Here is an 11,904-nt window from a genome sequence, read left to right on the forward strand (position 1 = left end):
TCTCATGTTCTGCTTTACTCTGCCTTCACTCTCCTCAAGTTGCTTTAGAGGATCTCCCCATATCTCCCTGTTTTTTAGAAATAGGTGCAGTTGGGTAATGTCACTGTGCAGAATTGCGGATTTCTAGTAAAAAAGGGTCTGTGTGGAGAAATAACATTTAGTAGTGAGAAACTCAATAGGAAACAATTTATCCTGGAGAAATTGTTCAGTAAGCTTGACAGTTTTGTTAATAAAAAATGTGTTGTCAGCAGAGCTTGCTAACTGATGAGTTTGGAAACATTTGAGAGTAGGTTTGTTTCACCAGCTTTGGCAGGTTTTCTCACTTTAAAGTGTAAATTCTTTCAGTGATATGACTATCAGCCAAGGAAAGGAGGAGAGTTGGAGTTGCTCTTGTCCCTTGGAAAGGGACTGCATAATCTGCTTTCTTTAATGCTTAAATTGCAAATAGTGGCTGCCAGGGAAGCGTGGAAGGACAGAGGATCTTGTTGTTATTGCATATATATATATATATAAAATATATATCTATGTATGTGTGTGTGTCAGTGTATATATATATATTATTTTTTTTACCAAGGAGTTTGATTGTTATATAGATGTGTATTTTTTCCCTGCCTTTCAAAAGGAAATGAAATTTCATGCTACATATTAGATATCCTTAGGACTATTTAGTGCTTTGTTTACACGCTGACCGTGAAAACAATATTAATTTGCAGGCCCATTCAGTCTCAACAAATTAAAACATGCCATCCAATCTAGTTATGGATTGAAGTTAATTTCACTCTTGACGCTTGCTTAAATAGCGTATAAATTACTTTTCTTGCTGCTTTGACAATTTTTCCTGCTTCTTAAAGCTGTTACGTGTTTTCCTTGCATAGACTTTTCCTTTCTGTTGCTCTTAAAAATCTATCTGATGTAAATAGTAGTTATATTATCTTGCAGTCCTGATTTTAGGAGGCTCTAGCTTATAATTTAGGACACTGCATCTTTTTTATTTATTTATTTTAGTTATTTGGGGGGGGGTTGTTTTATAACTTCTCTAATTGAATTTTTGTTCATGTAAATATGAAGAATATTCCTTTCTTGCTAGTATGTATATGAGAGACTTTTTACAGCTCTCTTGTAAGATTGATAAAGCTTGCAGTATTTGCATTGTGGGATTCATGTCACTGTTTTTAAAGATTATGTTTTGCTGCTGATATTTGGCAGGAAAAAGTGGGCTAACATTATAGCACACAAGTTTTAGGATAATTACATTTCTGGCTGTACCCATTATACGGCACTGAAATGGGTGTCATAGAGGTGGCACAGAACATCTGTTATAAGAGGGACTGAAGCATACGCTGCACAGGTGCCTGTCAGGAGTGATGCCTTTGATCCCATTTTGGAGCTGCACTTGGTGATCCTTGCTGTGAGGTTCTCCACTGCTTCTCCTGTGGAACAATAGCCACAGGATTGAAAACAATCTTGGAGATCATGCCAATAGACACACTTGTTAGGGTATATCTGAGGGAAAAAGAAAAGTTTAGTATGGCCTTTTATTGAAGCTTTGCAGTGAGCAACTTTCCTGTGTTCACAGGTATGTTCACGTATCACAAGGACTCGCACTGTCACTGGTTCAGCAGCTTTAAGTGTGACAACTACTCGGAATTCCGGCTGGTGGGCGCTGTATCCTTTCGCCTTAGCTAGAAGGTGCTGTGTGAACAGGTGTTATTGAGCCCTTACCCAGCCCAGCGGGCACCAAGAGCTGCTGCCACCTCCTCCTCATGTCGCCTGCACAAGGATGCTCCACTTGGAACTTGTAAAAGAATGTCATTCAAGCAGGAGAGCTAAAAAGAGGAAGAAACTCGTACTCCCATATGTGTATGGGTGTGTGGTACAGCTTGCAGGAAGAAATTGCTTGAATTAAGATTGCAAGAGCAACTTCTCACACGTGCAGTCATTTTTCTACATAGTTAGGTTTTCAGGGTCATTCGGTAAGCATCAGTGACCCTGTGTACATCAGTGTTCATTAATTCATTTAAATCTCTGTTATCAGCCTGTGTGTTTGGGGCTGGGACATTGACTGAGTGGAAGCCAAATGCTGTCTTGAGCATAGGTTTATTTCCTAGGGTTTCTGTTGTGCCAAATGGCGAAGTTTTAGCAATAGAAAGCTGAGTCAGACCTATTGTGCTAATTTTTGGTGTAATTCAAATTTCTACTATGAATTGTTAGCTCAGGTAACTCATTATTTAATGTTTTGATATACCTTATTTAAACAGCATAAAGGACATGGAAGGGATTGCCTCATTTATCAAGAGATATACTGAAGTCATTAATTAGCATAGGTATGGGGCAAAAGGGACCAAACTGGATGATTCATCTCCTTAATTGAAACTAATTGAAAATTCTGCTGATTTTGTGTTTGTTTTAGATAATTAATATTTGTGACAGTGTGGGATATTTCTTGAGTTTAAGTTGCTCTCGATATGAAGCCAAAACAGTTGGGCTGTAATTGCTGGCAGCAAAAATACAAGTCTGGGTAGAGAAAACAGTTTACATACAAGGGTTTTTTTTGTTTGGTGTGTGTGTGTTGTGTTTTTTTTTTAAACTAGAATAGTGTCTTGTTCTCTCCCACTCCTATTTCCACAAACTCTGTGGATATGATGTTTTGTCAGATATTTTTAAATGGGCTCATTGATGAACTGTAGTGCCAGCACAGGCACTTTTATGGTTTTAATTTTATTCAAAAGAAAAATTACTTTTTCTGTCCCTCTGGAATTTTTGGATTAAAAATCTGTATCTATAATTATACTTTTTCTATCGAAACAATTTTTTTAATCAAAACAATACTTTGAAATAATGGCTTCAGGAAATACTTTTATCAGACATTATAATGAAAGATTTCAAATGATTTTTTCAATGTACATAACTTGACTGCTTTAATTATTACCTAATGGAATATAAAATTGTGTTGAAAGGAATGTCAGTCCAAGAAACTTACATAACTTCTGTCCGTTTATTTAGCATGTGTTAGAGTATACTCAGGAGATATTAGAATATATTTTCCAAGTTAATGAAAATATTAACTGCAGTAAGGATGCCAGTTTTTCTTCCCTTAACCTTTGACCTGTGTAGCTTATGGGACTTGCTGTATACAACAGCATCACCTTGGATATTCGTTTCCCACCTTGCTGTTACAAGAAACTGTTGAGTCCTCCCATTGTTCCCTGTGATCATAATACACTTGTAGGCATCTGTGATGTTACATTAGAAGACCTGATTCAAGTTATGCCAGTAAGTATTAAGTGTTTCAGAGGCTAAATTACTATTTAGTTTGTCTTATTTAACTTAATGCATGAATCATAGACAGCTTCACAACAGCCACTTAATTTGCACTGACTGATAAACGGTCTCCCTTTTTCCATTGAACACAGAAATTCTCCACCTTCTTTAGCATGGTAGAATTTTGTAAGATATGCTTTACCTAAAGTTAGAGTACCAAAGTTCAGCATGAATGTTCTGGACTTATTTTCCATACTGAAAAGGAGAATTAAGGGAAATTTAACAGCTTAGATTGAAATTAAAGGGAGAAAAAAAAAACACCCTTCTTTTAAAGGCACTGTGTGATATGGGGTTTTTTGTATGCATAAACATTTTGAAAAGCACTTCCCATCCTGCCCAAGACTGTTTGTATGGAATAATAATTCTGATAGGCCCTTTTAAAGCACATCCTTTAATGTTGCAAGCTTACTAAAGGATTTTTACTGTTTTTTACTGTTACTGTAGGAATTGGCTCATGGACTAAGTGAACTTCTAGCCTATGAAGGCAATGTTGAAGAGGATTTTTACTCAACCTTTCAGGTCATTACATACATGGCTATTAAATGATTCTTAAACCACTTCAGTAATTTGTAAACAGTATTTCTGTGTTTCTGCAGAGGCCCACAGAGCGTGCTGGCTGATAGTGGGACACAAAGCCCCACAAAGCTGGGATGAAAGCTCCAGCAGAGCCCTCGGGGCTTTGCGTGGATGGCAGCCACCCCATCCCGCAGGGCTTCAAGGCTGTTCAAGTCAGTCCCAGCATTGACTGCCAGGTTCCCATCCCGTTGATGGTGCATTTCCAACCATTTCTAGCTTTTACCTTCCTATGACACCATCACCTTGCAATCCGTGACTTTGTCCCTGGAATTGTTGGAAGTTGTAATGTTTAATTAAAAAAAAAAAATCCTTATAGTTGCTATATGCTCTAAACAGAGAAACAGATTAAATATTTATAGTAGTAAAGCTTTGTCAATTGTGAGCATATGAACTTTTCTCTGGCACTGAGCTTAAATCCTCTTTCCCCAGGTTTTTCAGGAAGAATTTGGTGTTATAAAATCTTACAACCTAAAGCCAAATGGAGACAAAATTCCAGTTACAAATCAGAATAGAAAAGGTACTTACAGTACATATTAATTACATACAATTTATCCCTTTATATTTTTATGTTTTATTTAACAATGTGTGAAACTGAAGTTCTTGAAATTCTTAAATTCTTAAAATTCTTTCTGGTATACCTACCAACTTTACTAGTATATTAACAATATCTAGATAATATGCATTCATTTCTATAAATTAAATGAATTAGTACAACAAATTTGAATTAGTACAACAAATGATCGTCTGCAGCTTTTATATAACAACAAAAATGTTTTTCTTTTTAGAATATGTGCAGCTTTATGTTGATTTTCTTCTCAACAAATCAATCTACAAACAATTTGCAGCTTTCTATTATGGATTTCATAGTGTCTGTGCTTCATATGCGCTACTGGTAAGCATAAAGTAAAGCATAATTTTTCATTTTGTTTTCAGTCGTGTAAACATGTCTAAATGATGCAAGTTACTCTCAGTAACTCCAGTGGTTGTTTTTAGGGTTCATAAAGAAACTTTGTTTTGGTTCTGAAGAGACACGGGTTCAGACATAGGCTCAACAATAAAAACTGCAGAAAAAACTATCAGAAATCTTACAAGAGAAAAGGGAAGATAACAAAGTAGTAAAAGCGATAGATTGAGAACACTATTTATCAGCAATGTGCTTGCAGAATAGAGTAGGGGAGATCAGTGTAACACACTAGACCACAGCCAAGGTAGGCCTAACTACTTTTTAAGAATAGAATTCCATGTTTGTAGGATGTGTATAATGCACTGGGAGCAGGTCTGCAAGCATCGCAGGAGTCCAAGAACAGAAATAATTAAGCAGGCAATGAACTGATACCTAATGATCCTGTAGAAATGGATAAAAAATGTCCACCAATTATTTTGTGTTGAACAGCATGTGTTTGCTGACAGTTCACAAGCTCTCATGTGACCATTCACAAGGATTCTGTGTGTTGCTACAGTCCCAAGCAGTAAAGCTCCCAACACCCATGGTACATTCTGCAGGAGGAATAATCAGAGACTGATGATAGATTCTTGTGTATCCAGTCCTATTTGGCTGTTGGTGTATCTTTTATATTTTACATTGTTCCTTGTGCAGTAAGAAGAGAAGGAAGAAGCGATTATAATTTGCATGAGAATTTCTGCATTCCTGTGAAATTAGCCAAATATGACACACTTGCAGCAAACTGAAATGTGACGAACTGCAAGGAAGTTTCAGGAAGGAGGCTGAAAATCCATTGAAATGCCATGAAGTACTTTCATGCAGCTTAACAATATTGTAGTAAATGATTAAGAAGTAGGTTCTGCTAGTGTAAGTTTAGCAGTCATTTAACATGCTTTATTGTTTTTATGTATTGCCATTGCACAGTAGTGTTCATGATGAGGAATCAGGTACCCTCTGCCAGTACTCCTCAACAATCCTCTTTGGGTGTAATTAGAAGTTGTAGAAGAAAAGAAAAAAAAAACTTTGTGAACGCCAGATATACAAAACCGTTTTTCTTCTTGACCATTTGTAATCCAACTGAAAGAGAAACAAGTCAGTGTAATAAATGTAACAATGGTAAAGAAATGAGAGACAAGAGAAATATGCTAAAATATGTTTTCCAGTAACTTTGCGTTTTACTATATATGTAGCAAGGCATTCATCAATATCTAGATTTTTTTTATGAAACAATGTCAGATAAAAGTTAGAAATTTATCTTTGAATACTATTAAATTTCTGTAGTGCTAGCAAAGTATCTTAAATATTTTTTGTCTAAATCTTGTATCATCACTTTTCATCTTTAACAAAGATTACATATTTTGCAATTATTTTTTGACAGCTGCTTCGTCCAGAAGAGGTTGAAATTCTTGTTTGTGGTAGTCCTGAACTGGATATGTCTGCTTTACAACGAAGTACCCAATATGAGGGATACCAGAAAACTGATCTTACTATACGGTAGACTCTTTTTTTTTTTCTTTCTTTTTCTTCCTCATTCTAAATACTGAATTTTAAAACATATTAAAATGGTAGACTGTTGGGAATAATCTCTTCTTTAAATATAGTCTGAGAATGAATCATAAATGATTGAAGCTTTAAAAATGTGTTTCCAAATAAGACAAAACGACATAATTTATCTGCAAGAAGGAACGTTTAGAGCTTTAATGATATAATGTGCTGCTGGGTATCTTTAGAAGGATATAACCAGATTGAATTGAAAGGAGTCAAAAAGAACAGTAGTTTCAAAATCCTGCGTGATGAAATCATATTCAGTCTTCTAAAAATGCCTTTCTCTTCCAATGCTACTTGACACTTAGGATATTTATAATAGTAGGAGAACGCTTATTTTTCATAGGTAAGTGGTTTGGGGCATCATTGCAAAATTCATAGTGGTGTGTGTGTCAAATGCCCAGGATTTTTTTCAAACCTTTACATATTAGGATAGCGCTGATGTCCTACTTTTTAAACTTCTTATTTAAAATTCATCATATAATATTTGCAGTCCTATTGATCTCCTGCTTTGTCAGGATATTTCATTGCACCATTTTATTCTTACTCTCTCTTGGATATAGATACTTTTGGGATGTAGTACTTGGATTTTCTCTTGACCTTCAAAAGAAGCTGCTGCATTTTGCTACAGGAAGTGATAGAGTACCTGTGGGAGGGATGGCTGATCTGAATTTCAAGATTTCAAAGAGTGAAACATCCACTAATTGGTAAATAATTTTCTGGATTTTTTAAAAAATTTCATTTTTAAATTATTTCCTGAAGAGTCCTTGTTGCTCTTGAATACTTTAATAGAAGAAAAAGAACAAAAACAACAAAAAATAGCCTGTAAGAGAGAAAAACGGGACAGTCTCTCCTAGCTGTTGCCAAACCCATTTATTGAATAGCTATAGTTAGCAGATGATTATCTAATACAAAATCAATTCTCCAGGCAGTATTTTGGAGCCTAGGAATTACTTATTTATGAAGATTTTCCTTACATGTCTTCAGTACAAAGAAACTATTAGCTTTAGTGTTCCTAGCATGACAGCTGAGTTAATTAAAATACTCTGTGAATCACCATAATTTTTTCTGAAATCATTGAGTCTGCTTGTCATAATGAATAGCAGCCCATGCAGCTGCAGAAAAACATTTACGTTTTTTCTTGACGGGCTAAATAAGGACTTTAACATGTATGACTAGTAAAGACGTAGTGTTCCTTTATGGTCTCTGGTGAGTAAGTGAATTGCTAATGCAGAGGTTGCTCCTATGCTCTAGGAACAAAGCAGCCTATAACTTCATTGTGAAAGTAAAATTGAAGTCCCTGACAAGTACTTAGGTTTCTGGTGGTGTTTTATTTTGTATTGAAGTGAAATTGAAAAAATTCCTCATACGTTCCAGTTAATATATTCCCTCTCAAGAATGGAGGAACTTTGGAAAGCTGTCTCCAAGAGTAACTGGTTTTGAAGCTTCCTCAGCAAAAACTTCTGGCTTACCCTCCTTTCCCAGGCTTGCAATATAGTTCCTTTTAAGTGTTTTTATTATGTTTCTCCAGAAGGTCACAATTTTGATAGTTTTCCTTAAAGACCTGAGCGATGTACATGCCATCTCCATTTTTGTTTTAAGTATTGTTTATATCATTGCTGAAACTTTATTCAAGTAACTGCACCAGTACGTTAAATGAACGTAAGAACATGATTTAAAAAAAAATAAGAATCTTTGAATTTGCTTAATTTTACTCTATTGTTACTTGTTGCTTTTCTTGAAAGTGGAAGAATGTGTGTGAGTAGTAAGTGTGCTAGAGCTGTGCAGGTCTGTGTGCCGCAAGGCAAACCTTGCAGACCAGGAAGGCTGGCTTCAGCCAGGCAGGATGAAGAGATTTGTACACATATCTGCAAGCTCAGCTTTCAGGAGAGTCTAGCACGTTCAAAAATTGGTTTGACTAGGACCAAAATTTTGGAACTCTTGTTTTTGCAGTGATTCAGTGAGCTCCTCAGTGCATTGCACTGACATATATGTCTGTAGGGATGTATAGCACCAGGCTGAACTTCCAGCTTTCCGTATCCTTACAGTCACTCTGGTCTGTCTGGCTGTGTCCATGCTTACTCCATGCTCCATTTCATTCGTCACATTATGGATTCTGATTATTCCAAATTTATTACTGAATATTTTATATGACGAGAATGTGTATTATATGGCAAGCATCTCTAAATTCAGAGAAGACCTGATTTTAAGTATTTGAAGTTGTGTGGTTACTTGGAGTTTGGAAAATCTGTAAGGAATGGTTCCAACTTAACCAAAAAGAAGAAGCGGAGGGGAATGGGATTACAGGCAAAGAAACCAGGCCGAGCACCTGAGGCACAGGTGACTGACAGTAGTGGTCACTATATTTATATCATAAATATTCATCCTAGCATTACTCTTCAAGTTATTTTATAAGGTTTCTTTTTAAGGTAATGTTTAAATGGAAAGGTGTAGGTAAGTGATGGTCCTGCTTTTCTTGTATTATTATTGAGGGTTTTTTTGTTTATTTTTTTTAAGGTTACCTGTGGCCCATACCTGCTTCAACCAGCTTTGTCTCCCTCCTTACAAGAACAAGAAAGAGCTGAAGCAAAAGTTGATAATTGGCATTTCAAATGCAGAGGGGTTTGGTCTAGAATGAGAGAAAGTTCTGCAAGAACAGCGTTTTTATGTAGCATTCACTCTCTTCTAATTGTGCCTTTAAGCTTTTCATTGTTGTCTCTTGATACTGTGCAAATCTTACCTGACTTTTTTAAATTAAATATGAAGTGTGTGGGTTTTTTTGCTGTATAGCAATACATTTACTGCTTGCTTTGTTAGAGAGTATTCTTCCAACAAAAAGTTGATATATTTGTTTAAGAAAAAAAAAAGACTAAAGCAAGTTCTAAGTTATAGCTCATTCCTGGTGATTCCTAATAGCACTTTATCATTATCCATAATTACATCATATGTATCCCACTGGGAAATAACATACAGAATATTTCTTGATTAACTAATCCCAGTGACAGAATGTCTTCAATTAACAACAGTAGAGTGTAACATACAGCATGTAGCCATATTTTCACAAAGGCAAATAGGAATTTTAATCTTTATAAAATGTATGCAGTTTTAATATTATGGTTTTCATTCTCAGTTAAACAAGCTAAGAAGCATGTAAATAACTGCCGGTAAACAAATACAGTTTTGATAGTGTCATTTACTGCTAAAAGTTTATTTTTTATTAATAAGAGGTTTTAAATGTTCTATATTCAGCTTTTACAGATCAGCAGGATTGACTGTACATGGATGTTAAAAGGTAATTTTCAGGTTAAGTGGATTCAAGGTCAAACTGCAGGTACTGAACAATTTCTGTGTTACTCCTTTCAGATTTACTGTAGTTTCATAGAGTAAACAAAAGCAGATATTTAAAATAAATTCCTCCTATTAAAATATTTGGGGAAAAGAATGAAATCTGCAGCAGAATTAAAAAAATGGAATATATGTATCACGCTGTCATTCATTCAGCAACTTTGAAAGTCTTAAGCTGTAACATAAATGAATACAGTAACATTCCAGCAGAACATTGAAGACTTCATTAGCTTGAACCCCCCAAAGCCATTATTTTATAATGGCTTGAACCTCCATTAGCAACCCCTGAAGCCTATATTTTTTAGTTTTCCTGGCACAAACTAAATTTAAAAAAAAGAAAAAAAAAAAAAAAACAGTATGCCTGTTGAGAGTTAGGAAACTAGAAGCTGGGGAAAAGAGGGTTCTAAAATACTGATTTATTAAACAGAATTTATTAGCATGCAGGGTAATGGATTTTTCATATAAAAAGTTACTGTGTGCTCTATAGATTATTTCAGCTGAATGATGCCTAGATCAATCAAGGTACTTAGGCATCTAACTTGTCAGCTTTCCCAGTTGACTTCTACCTGAAGTTGGATGCTCAAGTATTATTTAGTGTCTGTAGTCAATTACTTATTTTCAACAACAGCAACATATCTCTTGTTTTCCCTTTATTTGCATACAGCCAACAGTTTTTCCCATGATGAACAAATTAATTTGTCTCAACTGCCTAAACCCTAAATTGTGGGTTTAGCCCTTGTGTGTTTTCTTATATAGTTAAGGGTAAATTTAACTTTATTCTCTTAACCTAGAGAAGGCAACGATGCTTTCATTAATTTATTAAGTAGAGGCAAATAGTGGGATACTTCAAAATAATTGACGTATTAATTGTACTCTTATTGAAATAAATACTAGAATTCATCGACTTGAGCTTGGATCAAAATTAAGATAGCACTGTGTTAAAAGCAGCATTTCAAAATTGGGAACTGTATACAGTTTCTTTCAAAAATAGAGATTTTAAAATAGATTTCAATTTGCAGGAATTGAGATGTTAAGGAAATGAAATTTTCACCATTGCACTGAATGAACTAGGCAGAAATTTAGAATTGCTTGAACCTAACAGCAGAAGAGGATGTAGATAAGAAATCTGGAAAAAGCAACTCCCTTTCCCCCTCCGTAGAGCTGGAATTGTGGAATGTTGGCTCATGAATAGCTATACAGTTATCTGAAAACAAGGCACATTAGCCAAAATATTTTTTTATGGCTTAAGCCCAATTTTAATAACTATTTATCTATTATTGTTAAAACAAAAGCTTTATCTTATTTCCACTGAATTGCACTGTCTTGGGTTTAGTTTTATTTATTAAAGCTTTTTGATTTACTGTGTAATATTACCTCAGAATTCTACAAAGGCTATTGTATTCGCATAGGTTTTTAAATAAGATACTATCATGTAATGACATTTTATATATTTCCTGATGTTAATAAATTAAATAGTAGGTTTTGTATTTGTTAAATGAAAGCATTGAACTTATTTATGAAATAAGCCTCTGATCACTTAAAAATTTTCCTGAATGACTTTTTTGTTGTCCTTCTGTGTTGCCCTGTAATTCAGCAATTCTTTTTATCTCCATTATTGTTTTGTACCGTACAAGAGAAATCTGGTTTGTATAAATTTGTTCATTATTTAGTATCTATTTTTATGTATTAAAATTGTGCAGTTGTTAAATCAAACATTGCCATTTTGGGTCGTATTTAATTTCATATTTCCAAAATTGATCATAATAGACTTGAAAATCTGATTTGCCATCATTTTCAGCTGTCCTTGCTTAAAGGATGCTTTGACTCCATTGTAATGTGCTCATATTAACCCAGGAGAAATGCATCTATTTTCACTAGGGTAAAGATACTAAGGATCCTGATAACTGCTACGACATTATAAATAATGTAGTCTTTGCTGGTACAAGTTAGGCAATAGCTGTAGACAGTATCGGGAGAAAACTGTTTGTAATTGTGGTGTTTATATCATTCTTGTCAATAAATGAGTTGGCCTAGTATACATATACCAAGTAGTCTAGAATACACACAGATTTTTTATTTTACATCAGAAATTTTACGGCAGAGAGCAGGACCTGTGAGTGGTCTGTGCCCTGGGTAATTAATATAGCTGGATATATGTATTAATATAGCCAAAG

At 34.8% G+C, this 11,904-nt stretch overlaps 1 protein-coding gene across 2 annotated transcripts in view; it reads left to right on the forward strand.

Moving 5' to 3' along the window:
- The window catches only part of HECTD2 (HECT domain E3 ubiquitin protein ligase 2), a 32,952-nt gene extending 21,824 nt beyond the window's left edge, over positions 1 to 11,128 (forward strand). Inside the window, exons 14-21 of one of the 2 annotated variants that reach the window (XM_026050953.1) lie at positions 1,577 to 1,665; positions 3,115 to 3,273; positions 3,766 to 3,840; positions 4,327 to 4,414; positions 4,683 to 4,789; positions 6,219 to 6,334; positions 6,949 to 7,092; positions 8,903 to 11,128. In XM_026050953.1, coding sequence (XP_025906738.1) covers positions 1,577 to 1,665; positions 3,115 to 3,273; positions 3,766 to 3,840; positions 4,327 to 4,414; positions 4,683 to 4,789; positions 6,219 to 6,334; positions 6,949 to 7,092; positions 8,903 to 9,023 — 899 coding nt within the window. In that variant the 3' untranslated portion in view covers positions 9,024 to 11,128. Of the gene's footprint in view, positions 1 to 1,576; positions 1,666 to 3,114; positions 3,274 to 3,765; positions 3,841 to 4,326; positions 4,415 to 4,682; positions 4,790 to 5,494; positions 5,708 to 6,218; positions 6,335 to 6,948; positions 7,093 to 8,902 lie in introns of those variants that run through there. The other variant, XR_003251211.1, reaches the window with a different exon arrangement.
- Positions 11,129 to 11,904: the final 776 nt, after the last annotated feature.

The sequence above is a fragment of the Nothoprocta perdicaria genome, unplaced genomic scaffold (assembly GCF_003342845.1).
Source record: "Nothoprocta perdicaria isolate Ctin4 unplaced genomic scaffold, notPer1 scaffold_111, whole genome shotgun sequence".
Classification (NCBI taxonomy): domain Eukaryota; kingdom Metazoa; phylum Chordata; class Aves; order Tinamiformes; family Tinamidae; genus Nothoprocta; species Nothoprocta perdicaria.